The sequence below is a fragment of the Grammomys surdaster genome, unplaced genomic scaffold, assembly GCF_004785775.1.
Source record: "Grammomys surdaster isolate TR1022 unplaced genomic scaffold, NIH_TR_1.0 126036, whole genome shotgun sequence".
Classification (NCBI taxonomy): Eukaryota; Metazoa; Chordata; class Mammalia; order Rodentia; family Muridae; genus Grammomys; species Grammomys surdaster.
This window is the reverse complement of record NW_021620849.1, coordinates 3,422,313-3,440,083: the sequence shown is the minus strand read 5'-3', so window position 1 is coordinate 3,440,083 and position 17,771 is coordinate 3,422,313. Positions and strand designations below refer to the sequence as shown.

General features: G+C 50.1%; 1 protein-coding gene across 2 annotated transcripts in view; it reads right to left on the bottom strand.

Annotated features, from left to right (window-relative positions):
• Alpk3 (alpha kinase 3) overlaps window positions 1-17,771 on the bottom strand; it is a 48,468-nt gene that overhangs the window by 25,415 nt on the left and 5,282 nt on the right. Inside the window, exons 2-6 of one of the 2 annotated variants that reach the window (XM_028754856.1) lie at window positions 16,603-16,641; window positions 12,592-12,713; window positions 3,121-3,238; window positions 1,740-2,547; window positions 1,245-1,658 (exon numbers count right to left, since the gene is read on the bottom strand). In XM_028754856.1, the coding sequence (XP_028610689.1) occupies window positions 1,245-1,658; window positions 1,740-2,547; window positions 3,121-3,238; window positions 12,592-12,713; window positions 16,603-16,641 (1,501 nt within the window). Of the gene's footprint in view, window positions 1-1,244; window positions 2,548-3,120; window positions 3,239-12,591; window positions 12,714-16,602; window positions 16,642-17,771 lie in introns of both variants that reach the window. The other variant, XM_028754854.1, reaches the window with a different exon arrangement.

Genomic DNA, 17,771 nt, shown 5'->3' with positions numbered 1-17,771 from the left:
GACAGGGAAGGGGGAAGGAAAGAGAGGGAGAGAGGGGTCAGAGAGAGAGGAAAGGGTCAGAGAGAGAAAAGAGTCAGAGAGTGGAAGAGGCCAAATATTCTTTTTTATAGCAAGTCAGGTCTACCTGGCTATTGCCAGGTGACTGTTGGGCAGAGCCTGGAAGGAATGCTAACCTGCTAACACTGAAGAAAAGTGGAACACTTTAACCCTAGGGAAATCTTCCCTTCCTCTACCCTGGAGCATGAAACCTTAGCCACCTCTCATCCTCTTGCACCTTGCTTCTGAATCTCCAGGCTGCTAACCCCATCTGCCTCTGCCTCCTCACACCAGCACATTTTCCTCTTGGCTGCCTGTGCCCTAGAAACGACGGACTCCTGTTCCCAGCTTTCCCCATCTGCCCCCGTGGTACACCTTCTGCCACCACACTGAGGTCCACGCACCTACCATGCCTATCAAACCCACGGTTCTTGCAGTGGTCTGCAGAGTGGGGATGAACTACTATTTTGACTATTACTACTAGCCCAAGATCACACCTTGTTAAGGGCTAACAGCCAGGTACATAGATATGCCATATCCCAAAACCATATCAAATAAAATCAGAGTAAACCAGTACCTCTTAGACATTCAGTTTTGGAGGTTCTGGGGGTGATTTTGTTTGAGGTCTATGTATCCTAGGCCTTGACTCACTCTTCCAGCCTAAGTCTCCCAAGTGCTTAGATTATAATGTACAGTATTTTTCTTTTTTCTAGACAGGGGTTTTCTGTGTAGCCCTGGCTGTCTTGGAACTCAGAGATCCACCTGCCTCTTCTTCCAAAGTGCTGGGATTAAAGGTATCCACCGCCACTGTCCTGCTAACATACAGTATTTTCAAGTCTTCTAGCCAGCATTGTGTATACTGCTACCTACTCCAGAACACTCCCATCTCCCTCATGAAGCACTGAAGCGCCACCATGGTTGCTTATCCCTCTTCCTCCTCCCAGAGAATAGTATCTTTCCCCTCTTCCCTCAGCCAGGAATCTCTATTCTCTCAGACAAAAAGAGACATAGTCGGGCTATGCTGCCTGGATGCTCCTATCTGGAACACGGCCATGCCTGTGGCCCCTTGCTCCTGGCTGGCACTTCATCCCTTCCCCACCCCTTCTATAAATAGCCCACCACTCACTAGCTGCCAAGCCCTCACAGCAAGAGTTTCCATGAGGTCAGTTTCCCAGAGCAGCCTCTAAGCACTCAATATCCACACTTACCTCTCCTGGAGTATGGTGGCTTGTTTGTCCTTGCAAGGGGCTATCTCGGGTGCCGTGTCTCCGTCGGGCAGGGGGTGTTGGGACCTGGGTAGAGGCTGGGGGTAGGGCCTTCCCTAAGCTCTGGGCCACAGATTCTGGAGTCTGACTTGAGGAAGAGGTGGTAGTTGACTCCACTTTGGATTTAGGAGGGGCAAATCTCTTCCTGTTCAAAGGCTTAATGGGCGGGGGTACCATGGAGGATGTGGGCTGGCCAGAGACCATAGGTACCTTCTCCCCTCTATCCTTGACAGGTACCTTCCCTGAGGGACTTTCTCCAGCTACTCTGGTACTTGGAGGTGGAGGCTTTTCCTCTTCCTGGGACCTGCCTGCCCGGGTGCTCTCCATGAACATGTCTTTCAGGGAGAAATACACCTGCTCTGAGCTGAGGCTTGGAACAGGGGTGGGTGCGGGGACTGGGACAGGGGCTGGGGCTGGGGCGGGGGCGGGGGCTGGGGCCAAGGCTGGGGCTGGGGCTGGGACATCCTGAACCTTGTCTTGAATGCCCAGGACAGAGGCTGTCTTCCTGGTGCTTTCTATCCCAGAAGCCCCAGGCCCCCGTGCTACCCTGCCTCTGGGCTGGGTCTGAACTGGCTGTGTATCCATGGACTTCTTCTCCCTTCTACTGGAATTGGGTTTGTCTGAACTGGGGATGCCATTTTCTGAAGAGCAATGGACCCCTTCTGCCCTTTCTAACTCTGGCTTCTGCTCTCCTGGTTTAGATTCCTCGTCCTTCCTCTTCTTCTTAGCCCCAGACTCCTTTGGAGGGGTGTTCTGAGGCCCCAGCTCCATGACCTCACAGATGTACGTCAGCAAGCCATGCTCTCCGTCTTCCCCGTTCTCTGGGGCAGGCTCCCCATTGGTGGGTGCCTCTCCAGGAGCAAAACTGTTGATCAAACCCAAACCTGGGTGCTGAGCAGACTCAGTCTCTCCTTCCTGCCAAGCTGCCGAGGACCCTTCCTCCGTTTCCCTGACTGGCGCTGAGAGGACTGCCTCTTCCGCTCCACTCAGTCGGCGCTTTCTTTGGAAGCGGTCGGGGCTGATCTTGCGAAGCGTGTCAGCCTCTCCTGAAGCCTCTTTCCCATGCTTCCAGCTCTGCTCAATCTCTCTCATCTTGGCTGCAGCCTTGCGTTTCAACTTGGCGAACCAGCGCTGGTGAATCTTGTACTCCGTCATAGTGCCCACCTCTAGGACCCCTGAGCAGGACACGATGCCCTTGGTGTTCCGGGCAGAGGCCTGGTAGATGGCAGCATCTTCTTCCCGACACCTAGAGGTAGGAGCATGAGGCGCCATCTCTCCCCCTGGGAGGTGAGAGCCCTCCTCCCCACAGCCAGAGTCTCTGGCATTGACCACAGGCTCCCTCCCAATCCAAGTCCTGCCCTACCTTAGGCATCATGAATTTCCTCAGTTACAATGGAGGAAACTGAGGCCACAAGAGGGTGGCAGCTGACCAAGGTCATGCTGTCCCAGGAGGGATTAGACTTGGGGCCCAGAAGAGCTCCCTTCAGAAGCAGGTGACCAACACAGCCCCGAGAGTAGTAATGACGGCACTGTTGCTTTTCCTGGCTGCTGACCTCATGGAAAAGGTTTCTGAGGGTCAGGGCCTCCTCTGGTTGCACTCACTTGTGGCTGTCAGAAGCATGTCTGCCCTGGCCTGGGGAGATCCCAGACACTGGCAGAAAGCACAGTTCACCAGGTAGATCAACTCAGTAGCAGAGCCCTGCCCTCTAACTCCAGAGAGTGCCCGGGCATTTCCACCCAGCTGACTCCATGTCTGATGGCAGGATCCAGCGCAGGGCCCTCAGGAGGGCAGAGAGCCATGCAGGCCCCTCTCCCTCACCTGTACAGTTGCAGGGTGTGACGGTTGCCTTGATGAGTGATCTCGTATTTTGGCAAGCCACAGTAACGGTCCAGTTCTATGTCATCCTTGTACCAGGTCACCTCTGGCTCTGGGTATCCTGACAAGGAAGCAAGAGATTGAATAATGGTAGGTGAGATCCAAAGTAGTGAGGAGAGACTCAGAGGCAAGGGCTTTGAGCTGCCCAAAGAGGCTGGACAGAAGCACCATCCCTGTCACTCAGCTCAGCTTCAGAAAGTAGGATCTGTCAAAGCAGAAAGTGTTTCTCCCTCTGACTAGAAGGGAGAGAGTGAAGACACTTCTCAGCCTTCTAGTAGAAGGGGTAAGGAATCACCAGCAATTGCTGATGGGGAGTAACAGGCTTCCTTCGATAGCGGTCTGTCCGTTCAGTACCCTCAAAAACCTGCCCTACAGGCCTCCTCTGCGGATGCCACCACCACCATCACTGCTGTGACCTCTCCTTTTATTCCAAGTCCCTAAGCTGCATCCTTCAACAACACAACTAAAACACCCACCCACCCAGCCATCCAGTCACTTTTTTGGTTTGTGACAGGGTTTCTCTATGCAGCCCTAGCTGTCCTGGAAATCACTCTGTAGACCAGGCTGGCCTCGAACTCACAGAGATCCATCTGATTCTGCCTCCTGAGTGCTGGGATTAAGGACAGGCACCACCACTGCCCAGCCATCAACTCATTTTAGACCCACCTATCCATCCATACACACACACACACACACACACACACACACACACACAGAGTCACTGTAACAAGGCTAACTAAAGAGTCTATCAGTCCCATCCTTGGGGACTCCCTGACTTCCCATGTAGCAGAGTGCCTAACTCCACAATCACATGCCTCTTGCTTCCCTGAACACAGCTGATTGGCCCAGTAATGTACAGTGAAGCAACCGATCTAATCATGGTGTCTAGAAATGTTGACCAGGACTCTGGAGTCCAGAGACTCTGGAGACCAGGCTGGCTTCAAACTCACAGGGATCCTCCTGCCTCTACCTCCAGAGTGCTGGGATTAAAGGTATGCATAACCATCACTTGGCCTATTATTATTGTTTTTGAGTCAGGGTCTTTCTATGCAGGTCTTGCTGTCCTGGAACCACATAGACCAGGCTAGCCTTGAACTCATAGAGCCTTGTCTGCCTCTGCCTCTGAGTGCTGGGATAAAGATGTGTACCACTGCGCCTGAGCCTGTAGGAATCGTGTATGGGGCTTTCCCCCCTCGTCTTCCAGCTCTGCTCCTGTTTCCTCTGCTGCACCAGACCTGTCCATCAAGGTCACCTGTGACTTGCACATTGCTAAATCACTGGTTGATTCTTGGCTCTAGCTGACCAAGGAGCAGCAAGGACCCCTGCTGTTGGGCTCTCCAGCCCAGCCCCCTCAGCTCAGCTGAGACCTGTACATTGACTTTGTATCTGCACTTGAAGGCCTAACAGGCAAAGGAATGACCCATCCAACTCCTTATCCTTATGGCAAGCCAATTCACACACAGCTCAAAGTGGACAATCCGTTCCCCAGTGTGGCTCAGGAGAAAGCCCCGAGTCCTTCTTTTTCCTTTCTTCTCACACCCACTCTGTCAGACAGTCCTACAGGCTCTCCCTTGGGAACAGATCCAGAATCTGACCATTTCCTGTACAGCCAAGTCCCCATCACCTTCATCCCCCACTTGGTACCAGGGAGACCTTCCTCGCTGGCCTCACTGCCCCATCGTGGCCTCTCTTCAACTGGAAAACACCACAAGCAGAGTGAAACCTCCATATCAGTCTACTCTTTCCCACACGAAGAACACCCAGGAGCCCCACCTCACACAGGCACGCATCAACTGCACCCTGTCACTGCAGCGGCCTGATCTCCTCTCCTCTCCCTTTGTGTGCTGCACCCCGGCCTCAGTCTCGCTGGCTCGCCCTAACACAGCACAGGAGGCCACATCCTGTGCTGCCCTGCTTCCTGTCTACCTCCTCACAGAGGCCTTTGAGCACCCTGCTGCATGGGCCTGGGGCTCTCTCTCCTCAGCCTTGCTATCCCTCTTCCTGTTTCTTTCCTCCTAGAACACACTGCCGTGCGACACATTGAGCTTGTTAGTTTGTGTGTGCCCTGTCTGTTGTGGCATGCCCATCATGGAATATCGGCTTCGTGACAGCGGGGACTTATCTGTGTTCTTCACTGTTTCGTCCCCAGTTCCTAGAATAGTGCCTGGTTGGTAATGCAATCCACAATAAGTAAATATTTACCGATGAATACATCAACAGTATGAAGGGCCTGTGGTCCAGAGAAGGGAGCGAGCTCCTTGGCTGGAGATTTGGTCTTGGATCAAGTAACACTGAAGACATGGGTGCATACCTCAAGTCACCTGCGATGCTGTAATAGCTTAGCCCCTTGGCCATCCCTCCCACTGGACCCCAGACCCATGTGGGCTGGAGCCATCCCTTGTTCACTGCAGTATCTCTATCATCAGCACCAGTGCCCTCATAGCGGTTACTCAGTAAAGGAGTAAGGGAACAGGAAACAAACACAAGGTGGGTGGGGAGGGCAAGCCTGGCATGGGAACCCCAACCGAGGCATATAAGGAAGAGCAAAGGGCAAGCCAGGGAACTCAAACATCAGCGGGGAGCAGGGGAGGCAGGGCTACAGCTGGCTCGGCCAGGAACAAACTGGGCTGTGCTGGCTGTAAACCGAGCCCTGTGTTTCCACTGTGCGCTAAAGCCCTTGGTTACATCACTGTGCATGTGGCCAGGGCCAGTGCAGGTGCTCTCACCATCGGGTGGGATGATCTCACCCACCAGGGCCTTGGAGTCATCTGCCTCATGACCTGCCCAGGACATCCTCAGCCTCCAGTCCAGAGCGGCTGGAGTGGGACAAAGGCATGGGGCAGGGAGGAGGACACTGAGTAGCCTACACAGCTGAGCCTGAGCCACAGCAACGCCCTGTGATTCTGCCGATAGTGGGAATCAAGCCGTCAATTCAGGGCTTCATAGCAAGAATGCCTTTGAAAACAAACTTATTTGGGGAACATGCTGATTATTTCCTGGATAATGTGAACTGTATTATATAAATACACAAAAGCCCGAGAGGGCTAGGTCCTTAACCCCGCTCCACCCATACTTCCACGCATTTTACACACACGCACAAACACACACACACACAGAAAGAGAGAGAGAGAAAGAGAGAGAGAGAGAGAGAGAGAGAGAGAGAGAGAGAGAGAGAGAGAGAGAGCATTTTGTCTGGGAGAGTTCCAAATAGGACCTGAGCCAGTAGCTTTCCCTGCCCCTCCACGGCCTATGGTCTATTTCACAACTAGCAGGCTCACCTAGGGAACCCAACTTGGACACCCACAGCCTCTTCCCAGCCACACCAGTTTGAAGAAACTCAGAGTCAGACAAACAGGAGTTTAGAGTTTGAAGAGAACTTTCAGATATGGAATTGCCCCTGGTTCCTCTGAACACAAACTGCTCACACTTTCTGAGGAAGACTTAACTGTGTGCCAGAAGCCAAGCTGAGAGAAACAGTCCTCACGCATGTCTCACCCATCCTCACCGACTCCATGCACGTAGTTACAATCCCCAGTACAATCAATGGAAACCCAGGGTTTAGAGCTCTTGCTGCCCTGGCAGAGGCCTGGAGTTCAGTTCCCATACCTCTCATGGCCGTGCACAACCACCTGGAGCTCCAGTTCCACAGACACTGACGCCCTCTTCAGGCCTCCTGGGGCACTGTACACACGTGCTATGCATATACACTCTGGCACATACATACATAAAAAAAAAAAAAGTAAAGCCTTTTTTTAAGTAAGGAAAATGAAAATGAAATCAAGGCTGATGAATTAAGACTTCTGCAAAAGTCACCTAGTGAGGAAAAAGGCCAGCCAGAACTCAAATCCTACTCTGCTAAAAAGTGATCGATGTGACTCCAACTTCACACAGGAGGAAAGCAAGCCCACGGGAGCGAAGGAAGGACATCACTCCCCAGGGCCAGACAGCTGACCTGACAGGGAAACGTTCCTTCTCCAACATTCTTCCCAATGAGGATTCTGGAGTCAATGTACATATAACATTTTACACCTACAAGTTATCATATTAGACTTATATGATACAAATAAATATCCTATAAGTGGGGTCCTCCCTCCCTCCCTCCCTCCCTCCCTTCCTTCCTTCCTTCCTTCTTTCCTTCCTTCCTTTCAAGAAATGTGGTTCTTACCACAGATTAGGTCCCTGGCTTCAACCTGTCTACTTTTGATGCTTTAATTCTTCAACCTCAACATGTGACTAAGCACATATGTTAAGCACATATGTACACGTACACGCCCCAACAAAGAATGTACCCCAGAGTTGAGGAGAGTGGAGGAAGGAGTCCACTGCAGAAATGAGCAGTCTCAGACAGTGGCATTTCAGCCTAAAGAGCCCTGCAGGAGCCAGGAGTCTGATTGCCCAGCCTTAGGCCCACTGTCTCTCTATTCTCCCAGTGTCCCTGTTCTCCCGTGGTGAGTGAAAAGAACGCTGCAAGTCTTGTGTTCCAGCTCCACGTCCGCAGGGGTTTCTCTCCCGGAACAGCCAGTTCCCTGCTCCCCTGCTACAGCTGAATCTTCCGCGCCAGGACAAGGCTCCAAACAGCGGGAAAGCATCATCCTCGCCTGACAAGGTCCCAGAGTCAGGGCTGACACATCCTACCTTTGTTGGGGGAAGGAGTGCTTCTCCCAGGGAGGAAGAGCAACTGATGTGGTCACTCTGCCTCCACTAAAACAAGCAGGGACAGCGGCAGCCTCACACAGAGGCCAGTCTCAGCCACTGATAGCCAGGAACATCTCCAAACTGAGACTGGATGTCTAGCGCTGTCTCCCCAGATCTTGGCACCCTCCCCTTTCCCACAACCTACAGGTGGTGATGTCATGGGGACTTCTTTCTGATTTGCTACCTAAGGAACTGAGATTTGGGATCCATGTGAGATCGGGAGGGAAACAACAGTGACTGAAGATGTGGATATTGTGGTCGCCCAGAGCTCTGATGACTGCATAGGCTCAGTTGCTAAGTGCTCTTCAGCAGAAGACCATGGCTGGACATCATGTCGTGCAGGGACAAAAACAAACAAACAAAACAAAAAACCCATTGCTCCTGAGGCCCATGAGATGGAGTCACTGATAAAGTGGTTTCCTACCCAGACTGCCAACTGGAGTCCCATCCCTGGGACTCACATAATGGAAAGACAGAGCCAATTCCCTAGTCCTCTGACCTCCACAGTATGCGCGCGCACGCGCACACACACGCACACACGCACACATGCACACACACACACACACACACACGTTTAAAAATAATTATTCCTTTGTGCTCAGGGTTAAAACACTTGCTGTGTGAGCCTAATGACCTGAGCTCAAATCCTGACATCCAGGATGGAAGGAGAGGACTTCTGCCCTCTGACCTCTACACATGTGCTTTAATATGTATGAACCCATGTTCACACACACATCACACACATACATGTACTGGCTGGTTTTGTGTGTCAACTTGACACAAGCTGGAGTTATCACAGAGAAAGGAGCCTCCCTTGAGGAAATGTCTTTATGAGATCCAGCTGTAAGGCATTTTCTCAATTAGTGATCAAAGGAGGAGGGCCCATTGTGGGTGGTGCCATCCCTGGGCTGGTAGTCCTGGGTTCTATAAGAAAGCAAGCTGAGCAAGTCAGGGGAAGCGGGCCAGAAAGCAGCACCCATTCATGGTCTCTGCATCAGCTCCTGCCCCCAAGTTCCTGACTTCCTTTGGTGATGAACAGCAGTGTGGAAGTATAAGCTGAATAAACCCTTTCCTCTCCAACTTGCTTCTTGGTCGTGATGTTTGTGCAGGAATAGAAACCCTGACTTAAGACAATACACATACACACACACACACACATAGCACATATATCATACACACACATATCACACACACATGCACACATACATATCATACACCATGCCACACACATATCATACACACAGATACACACACCACAGCACACATATATCACACAGAGAGAGAGAGAAGAAGAATAATAATTCTCCAATTGCTTCTTTGGGTTGAGCTTGAAGCATAAAAGACTTACTCCCAAGAGGAGATTGAGAGCATTCAATAAAACGGCCCAAGATTTTGTTCACCAAACTGGTGTCTGGCACAACCACATTGTTACTGAGAAGCCATGGCACCCTTTCCTGCTCTTCCTGAGGCTCCTCATACAGGTCCCCACAGCAGATACTGCCACTGCCCCAGCCAAGCTGCTGCTGAGATGAGCCAAGTGGAAAAGATACTAATTTTGTCATCAACATGGCCAGGGGTCAGGGAGGTCATGTGGCAAGTGAGGACTGTGGCAGCTCCAGAGAGGCACTAGCAAGTCCCACATGCACCCTGTCCTTACAGATCTCACAATCCGGGAGAAAGAAATATGCCAAAGTAACTGAGCCATGGAGGAGGGAGCAGGGACTCTCCTGGAAGTGTTGAGGCTGGCCCAGGAGCAGGCTGGAAGAAGGCATCTGTCAGCCAAAGCAGCAGTGGCCTCTAGGTAACAGAATGAGCATTCAAAGCAAAGGCGAGGGAGATACAGGAGTCTCTCTCTCTCTCTCTCTCTCTCTCTCTCTCTCACACACACACACACACACACACGCACGCACGCACACAGACAGAAAGACAGACAAAGAGACAGAGACACACAGAGAGAGACAAAGAGGGACAGAGAGAAAGAGAGAGATACAAAGACAGATAGAGACAGAGAAAGAGATGGCGGGTGCAGGGAGAATAGGCAACAAGAGAAATGGGACTTTGTGAAGTCTCAAAATTTTGTAAACAAGAAGTATACAGGTACATAGAAAGTGAAGCACACTCAGAGCCAAGCCTGAGTTAGAAGTGGCAGAAACTGAGAACTAGCCAGAAAACCCCCATAGGGTACTGGACTGGTGTAGGAATGGAATGGGAAGAGGGAAGGTTAAAATGTCTTTAAAAGCAGAATGCTGGGTCTGGTGGTGTGTGCACACCTATAATCCCAGCACTCAGAAGCAGGAGCAAGATCTCCAGTTGAAGTCCAGCCTTGGCTACGCATTAAGACCCTGTCCTAAAACAAAACCTCCGAGTGTGAAGGGGTGTGCCTTAAATCTCAGCATTTAGGAGGGATTAATAACTGTTGATTACTATTAGTGACAATAACTGATAACTTGTGAGGCAGAGACAGGCAGATCCGTGTGAACTCAAGACCCACCTGTTCTGTACAAAGCTCAGGCCAGCAGAGATGCATAGTGAGACCCTGTCTCAAAGAGCAGCAGCAACAACAAACCAGATATGATAGCTCATGCCTACAACCCCAGATTGGTGGTAGAAATAAACTGCTGTACTTTGATAAATGTCTTTTACTATAATTTGAAACCTTCACCTACGGACATGCATTACTTGAATAAAATAAATTTTCATTTTCTTGGAGACAGGGTTTCATGCATCCCAAGATGGCTTCAAACTGGCTGTGTAACAAAGGATGACTGTAAATTTATGATCCTCCTGCCTCCTCTACCTGCAGAGTGTGGGAATCACAGAAACGCCCCACCACAGGGTTATACTGTGCTGGAGGACAAATCCAGGGTCTCATACATGCTATGCAAGGGTCTTACCAACTGAAGTACATCCCCAGTCCTGATTTTTTTCAAAGATAATTAAGAACATTCTACATAAAGTGGCACATGAGGAATCATGGAGCGAACTTATTTTCTAAGAAACCATTGGTGCTGCAGTGCTGGATACTCAGTCAGAGGCAGGGCCACAGGGACTCAGCCAGAGGCAGGGCCACAGGGACTCAGCCAGAGGCAGTGCATAAGAGAAAAGCAACCATCTCTTCACCCCTTGGGTGCCTCACTTAGCCTCTTCTAGCTTTCTCCTCTGCAAAGCTGGACTAACAACAGGACTTCACAGGGGTTTGGAAGAATTTAGTTGCAACACACATGTCACATAAAGATAAAGGGTAGAGGGAAGCTGGTGTCTCTCTAGCAGATTTGCTGCTGGAGTCCTGGTAATTGGGACAACTACCCATGAAAAATTCAATCCCAAAGAAGCTGTTTACTTGCCGGGCGGAGGTGGCGCACGCCTTTAATCCCAGCACTTGGGAGGCAGAGGCAGGCGGATTTCTGAGTTTGAGGCCAGCCTGGTCTACAGAGTGAGTTCCAGGACAGCCAGGGCTACACAGAGAAACCCTGTCTCAAAAAAACAAAAAAAAAAAAAAAAAAAGAAGAAGAAGCTATTTACTTGGCTGGGCTAACCAAGTCCCTTCAGGATCAGGGAGTGTGACATCTGGAAACCACCCAAGCCTTTGACTAACTGACAAAAAAATCAAAACAAAAAAACACCAAACAAACAAACAAATGTGTTCTTGGAGGCAATGAGTCTGGACCCTTTGCAATGGTGACTGTGCAGTTGCAAGTGAACAGGCCTTGGGGCAGGTCGGGATGGGGCAGAGGGCAGCTGCACTGGGAGGTGTGAGGAAGAAACAATCTTGGAGCCAGTGTCCCAGCACTCATAATCTTGGCTTCTAAGGTGTCACAGGGCTTCCTACTTGAAGGCCATTAGGGAGTCAGTGGAAAGCAAACAGTTGTAGTCTTGCTTCTAAACTCAGGGTACCTGCAGGGTGCTAAGTGCTATTCCAATGGCTCTGCAGGCATTAACCACTCAGCCTCCTAACGCAGGGAAGGTAATGCAGGGAAGGGGGTCACAACCTGTTAGCACTATATCCTGGGAAGAGGGTGGAATGAGGGTTCCAAGACTCCAGGGTCTACAGTTGGAGTAACTACACACTGCTTCCTCTCAGGCTGGATACTCCCTCGTCACAAATGGTTCAACTATTCAGTGGAGTGTTCAAAAGATGGCTTCAAAGATCAGACATCAATACTCTGAGTATACTTGAAGGGGACGAATATTTGATGAGCGCAGCTTGGGAGTTCGTTGTCTTCATTTTCTGTTTTTCGAAACAGGGTCACATGTAGCCTAGGCCTGCCTCAAAGTCATTATGTAGCTAAGAATGACCTTAAATTTCTCATCTTCTTGTCCTCCCATGTACTGGGATTACAGACAGAAACCACTGTGCCAGGTTCACATGGTGGTGCTGAGGATAAAAGCCAGGGCTTCATGCATGCTAGGTAGCACTCTACCAACTGACCAACTGAGCCACATTCTTAGGTATTAACCAAAGTTTTTAAGGAAAAAGGCAAAGCACACATATGCGTGCACGCCCACGTGGGTACACACACACACACACACACACACACACACACACACACGGTTCCAGAAGGGGACACCAGCCCACACAGAGATTTAAAATGAGGGGAAAAAGCTAAAGTCAACTGGTTTAATATACATAACCCACCTCTCCTCCACACCTAGTCGAGCCTCCTGAGACCCTGCTCTGTGCAGGAGCCCTGATAGGGACCATATCGATAGCATCCTTACCTGTGACAATGCAGGTGAACCTGACATCACTGTCTTCAGACACAGCACGGGACTTGAGCGTGGTCTCAAACAGTGGCTGGGTCTCTTCTGTGAGCTGCGCAATGATAGAGCAGAAGGTGCTCCTAGGAGAAGCAGAACCCAGTTAGAGCCCTCCCTACAAACACTCTGGCCTCACCGGGCCAAGCACAAGCCTTACCATGTTTGTCAGTCACCTGTAGCCAAAGTTCCTGGGCATACCTGAGCAAATCTTTATTCAAGAATGCCTGGGCTTCCTGGCCAGGTTGGTTGGTACTAAGGAGCTGAATGGAATCCTTGACCCAGGGCTATTACAATAGGTAGTTGACAATTGGGCAGGCTCCTGAGCACACCAGAGTACAGTACATGCCCGTCAGACTTTTACTGGGGGATGGTGGGGAGTTGGCTTCATAATCCATCTTCACCTCCAGGGAAGCTCGTGTGTAGGAGAGACATTCATGTAGACATACCTATGTGTAGACATGTCAAGCCTCGGAGATGGATCCGTAGCATAATGCAGCCACACCAACAGAGGAAAGACAGCTAACCCTCAAGGATTCAGAGGTCCTAGAGGCATGGAACCCTATCCTAGAGCTCAGGCTCAGAAGAAAAGTGCCAACACTTGTGAGCACAGGTCGTGATAGATGAATGAGCTGGCAATGCCAGGGTCTGGGCCTTAAGGAGACTCTAATCAAATGAATTTTGACGCCACATAGAGTTATGGGTTGGTACTAGCAAGCCAGTTGTGGGTCTTCTGCTCTGTCTATGGATACCATGTGCTGAATTGAAAACAAACCTGACAATTGCAGTACTGTAGAGCCACAGACTGACTCCTGGACAAGCCAGAACTCTTGGTTCCCTGTGGTTGAATCCTTCCTGCAGAACTCAGCTGTATCTGTGGGCTTATTGTGTCTACCCCAGACTCACCAACAATCCTCAGGGCTTAGAGTCCACTCCTTTCTGAGCACAGGAAACAGACCTCGGCACCAAACCCTTCCATGGGCCAGCAAAGACAGTGCATTCCCAGGCATGAAGCTCAACCACACAGCCAGGTTGTGTGGTGCACAAGCTGTGCCCAGCCCTTCCCCCCCTCCCCAGGCACACACTCTTTGTGAGCAGCAGTTGGGACCGTGAGGGGAAAACATCAACAGAAGCAGAACAAACCATGGAGAAAGACAAATCACTCCAAGCTGCCTTTCTCTGGGCTTCAGAGGAAGGGGTGGAGCCCCCCAGCCATATTTACTTGCCCATGACTCCAGGTACACAGTGAGAGGTGAGGGCACACAAGCAAACAGTGTACGACCCTACATACTTTGCAGAGAGAAGGGACCATGCTCAATGTATCTTTCCTATAAACATCATTCTGTATTTGAGAAAGTTTGCATCTCAGGAAGTGATTGAATCAAGTAAGACTTCTGCATTGGTGGTGTCTAGGAATGCAGGACCCTAGGCATTTGGAGAGTTAGCCAGAGTCCTCCCTTTAGGGTCCACCCGGGATGGAGAGCTCCTCCTCATATATCTGAGGGCTGGACTAGGCTTACAAGGCGCATTCGGCAGCATCCTTTCACCGAGAATAAGCACCTCTCTTTCCCTTTTAAGTCATTTAGAAATAGTTTGGTACCTTGACTATCAACTCTCTGAGCATATAGAATGTAACATCTGGAAATCTTTTTCTTTTGTTTGTTTGTTTGTTGTTTTGTTTTTTTTAGACAGTAGTCTAGAACTTATGATCTACTTGCCTCAGCCTTCCAAATACCTGTGATTTACAACCCTAAAAATGTTTCAAGTGTTTCTTTTTCGTTTTTTGTTTTTTTGTTTTTTGTTTTTGGTTTTTTTTTTTGGTTTTTGTTTTGTTGTTTTTTTTTTTTTGGTTTTTTTTTTTTTTTTGGTTTTTCGAGACAGGGTTTTCTCTGTGTAGCCCTGGCTGTCCTGGAACTCACTCTGTAGACCAGGCTGGCCTCAAACTCAGAAATCCGCCTGCCTCTGCCTCCCAAGTGCTGGGATTAAAGGTGTGCGCCACCACCGCCTGGCTTTTTTGTTTTTTTGTTTTTTTGTGTGTGTAAGTGTGTGTGTGTTTCTTTTTTCTCTCTTCCACTCCCATTTTCTTTCTTCTGACATCTTTTCTCCTCCTCCTTCCCCTCTCCCTCCTCCTTCTCCTCCTTCTCCTCTTCCTCTTTTTTCTCCAAGAAGGGATCTCTCTATGTGATCCTGGCTATTTCAGGAACTCACTCTGTAGACCAGGCTGGCATCAAACTCACAGAGATCCACCTGCCTCTGCCTCCCACATGTTAGAATTAAACACATGCGCCATTGCACCTGATTTGAAAATGTTTCTTGTTGCTGTGATACTAATAGCAATTTCTGATTTTAGAGAACTTTCTAGAAAATTCTAAGCTAAATATAGCTCAGCCGCTGTGAATCCTTATTGTTTGACGCAAACTTGGGGGTTTTATTTACTTTGTGTGAGAGAGAGAGCTCGAGTGCGCGCGTGTGTGTGTGTGTGTGTGTGTGTGTGTGTGTGTGTAGAGAGAGAGACAGAGAGAATACGAAACTGTGTGAAGAGGAGGGGTGGGGTCCAAGTGGCCCACAGCACACATGTGGCTGTCAGAAGACACACTTGTGGTTCTCTTTCCCTCACCTTTCCCTGTGTTCTAGAGATCGATCATCAGGCTTGAAAGCCAACCGAGAGCCTTGAGCTGCTGAGAAGCTACCTTGTCTCACTCTCTGGGACTTCTGTCTGTTGAGACAGGGTCTCAGTGTGTAGCCCTGGCTGCCTGGAGCTTTCTAAGTAGACCAGGCTTGGTCAGGGAAAGCCAACCTATATTGTCCTGTTCTGTTGATCACCACATGGCTTCTGGTTGCCACAGCTTTCTGTCCCTGTCCTCCTCTCTGTTGTGAACTAGACTCCAGGTGTAACCCATCCAGGCGCCCGAGAAACCAGGAAATCCACACACATCTGGTAACGGTCTTGCAACCATGACATTTCCAAGTCCTTCCAGTTCCATGATTTGGTAATGGGCTCATGGGCTGATATGTATCTTGAAAGGATCCCAGAATGGTTGGTTTCCATGATTTCAAAGGAGCCTAACCCTACCCTGGGTGTGCTACTTGCCTTCCTGTGAATACCCAGCCCTCTCTCTTGGCACTTCCACACATCACTCTGAATTATGTGAGCTATCCTCTCTTCCTCCCCGACCAAGTTTCCTCTGTGTTCATCCCGTCAAGGGCCAGCCACGTTAGCTATGTTCTAACTAATCATATCTGAAGACATGAGGAATTATTCAGAAACCAGTTGGCTAGTCAGAAATCTTTCTCTGTGTGAAGGAAAAAAAAAAACCCATAGCCAACTCTCCCATTCTGTGATGTGGCCCAGTTATAGTCAGCTCAGCGGGACTGGAGAGCTGTCCCCAACCTGGCAGGTGAAAAGGCAGCTTTTCAGCCAGCAAACCTCAACCACAGACTTGCTCAGGCTCTGAGCTGGGTCCCCAGAGCCAGAGAATGTGCAGGACAGTAAGGTGGTCTCTGATCTTGCAGAGTTCTGGGTCACCGAGGGTGGAGAGGGGGTCAATGAAAAGAAAAATGTAAAGGAAGAGAAGGTGTCAGATGAAGTTACAGGATGGCAGGGGTAACATGTAAAAGACAGGGGCCACTATCACAGGAAGATGGATAAGGTATCCAAAACCAAGCACAGGGCTCCTGTGGCTGGTGGCTGCCTGTTCCATCCCCAAGATGTCCGTTCCAAAGGCAGAGGGCTGCCATTGCAAGCATCTCAGCAGTTCCTGCCCGTATCTTTATTCCTGAGTCCCAGGCCCATGCAAGCATCAACCCTGGTCCCTGTGCAACCTTTGCCCATGTGAGTACCCTCTTATGCCCTCCCCATCACCATCCAGACCTCCCTTCACCCCATGCAGCCTGGTTAGTGTACAGAGCAGTCATCCAGTGGCCTCTCAAGGCCTCTCAAAAGCAGTCGGAGAATGTAATGCAGTGTGCGTTTACCTTCCAGAGCTGGGGGGAGACAACCGGTTGCTTGATAAGCTAAGCAAAAACAGTAAATGGAATCATTAGGCCCCAAAGCAAGGAGAGGAGGAGGCAAAATCAACAACAGTCACAGAGCATTAATCAGCCACCATCTGAGACCCAGAGGCCTTTCTATTAAAAGGGACCAGCTGTCTTAGTTGGCGGCTCCTGTTAGCAGCAAGTGTCCTCACCGCTGGACACCAATATATCTGAAACTGAGAGTTCGTTAAGTGCAGCAGAGTCCAGGAAATCTGTTAGGCAGAATGGAGGTCCCTGGGGGCTGTGCTTTGAGAGAAAGGTGTACATCAGGCATGAGTCTCTTTCCCCAGAGGGACACCTATGCCTGTCCCCTGCTCCCTGCCCCCTTCGGGTAGCTGCGACTTCAGTTTTTGCCTTTGAGAAAAAAACAGCAGCATTCTTGGAAATCCCCGAGCACAGACAGGTGGCTTGGAGAACACCAACTATTAATATGTTAAAGTCTGGTTAAAGAGCGAGGCAAACCAGCTGGGAGAGCGGAGAGGAGGGACACCAAGCAGTTAATTCAGCCGGAGCTAGAAACACCCAGCTCCCTTGATCGAGCATCCCATCCTGCTTAGAGACCTGGGGCACAGACTAGAGCCTGCATCCTCCTTTGGGGACGGAGACTCATGGAGCACCAGCCCTTTGGTGTGAGCCAAGATCTCAGGTCTTTGGAAGATGGCAAGAGCCACCCCATCCATGCTCACCCCTTCACTCTTTATAGCACCCTAAGTCTGCTTGCTGACACTCAGGAAAGCCCATGATCCTATCTCTTGAGAACCCACCCTCTTTTCCTCCATTGAGCATGGGTTTTTTGGATGCCACCAGAATTCTTCCAAATTCCTAAGCTCCAGGTCCACCATCTTGAACTCTTCCTTCTCCTCTGTCCCACAAGTCCAATCAACACTTCTTTCTCCTTTTCTGATTTTTTGTTTTTTGAGACAGAGTCCTGAAACTTAGTCTGTAGACCAGGCTGGCCTCGAACTCAGAAATCCGCCTGCCTCTGCTCCCAAGTGCTGGGATTAAAGGCGTGAGCCACCACTGCCCGGCTACTTTCTTCTTTTCTAGCATTCTCTCCTTGTTACAGTGCTCGGATCTGAAATCAGACAGCTCCACACTTAACAGCCCTC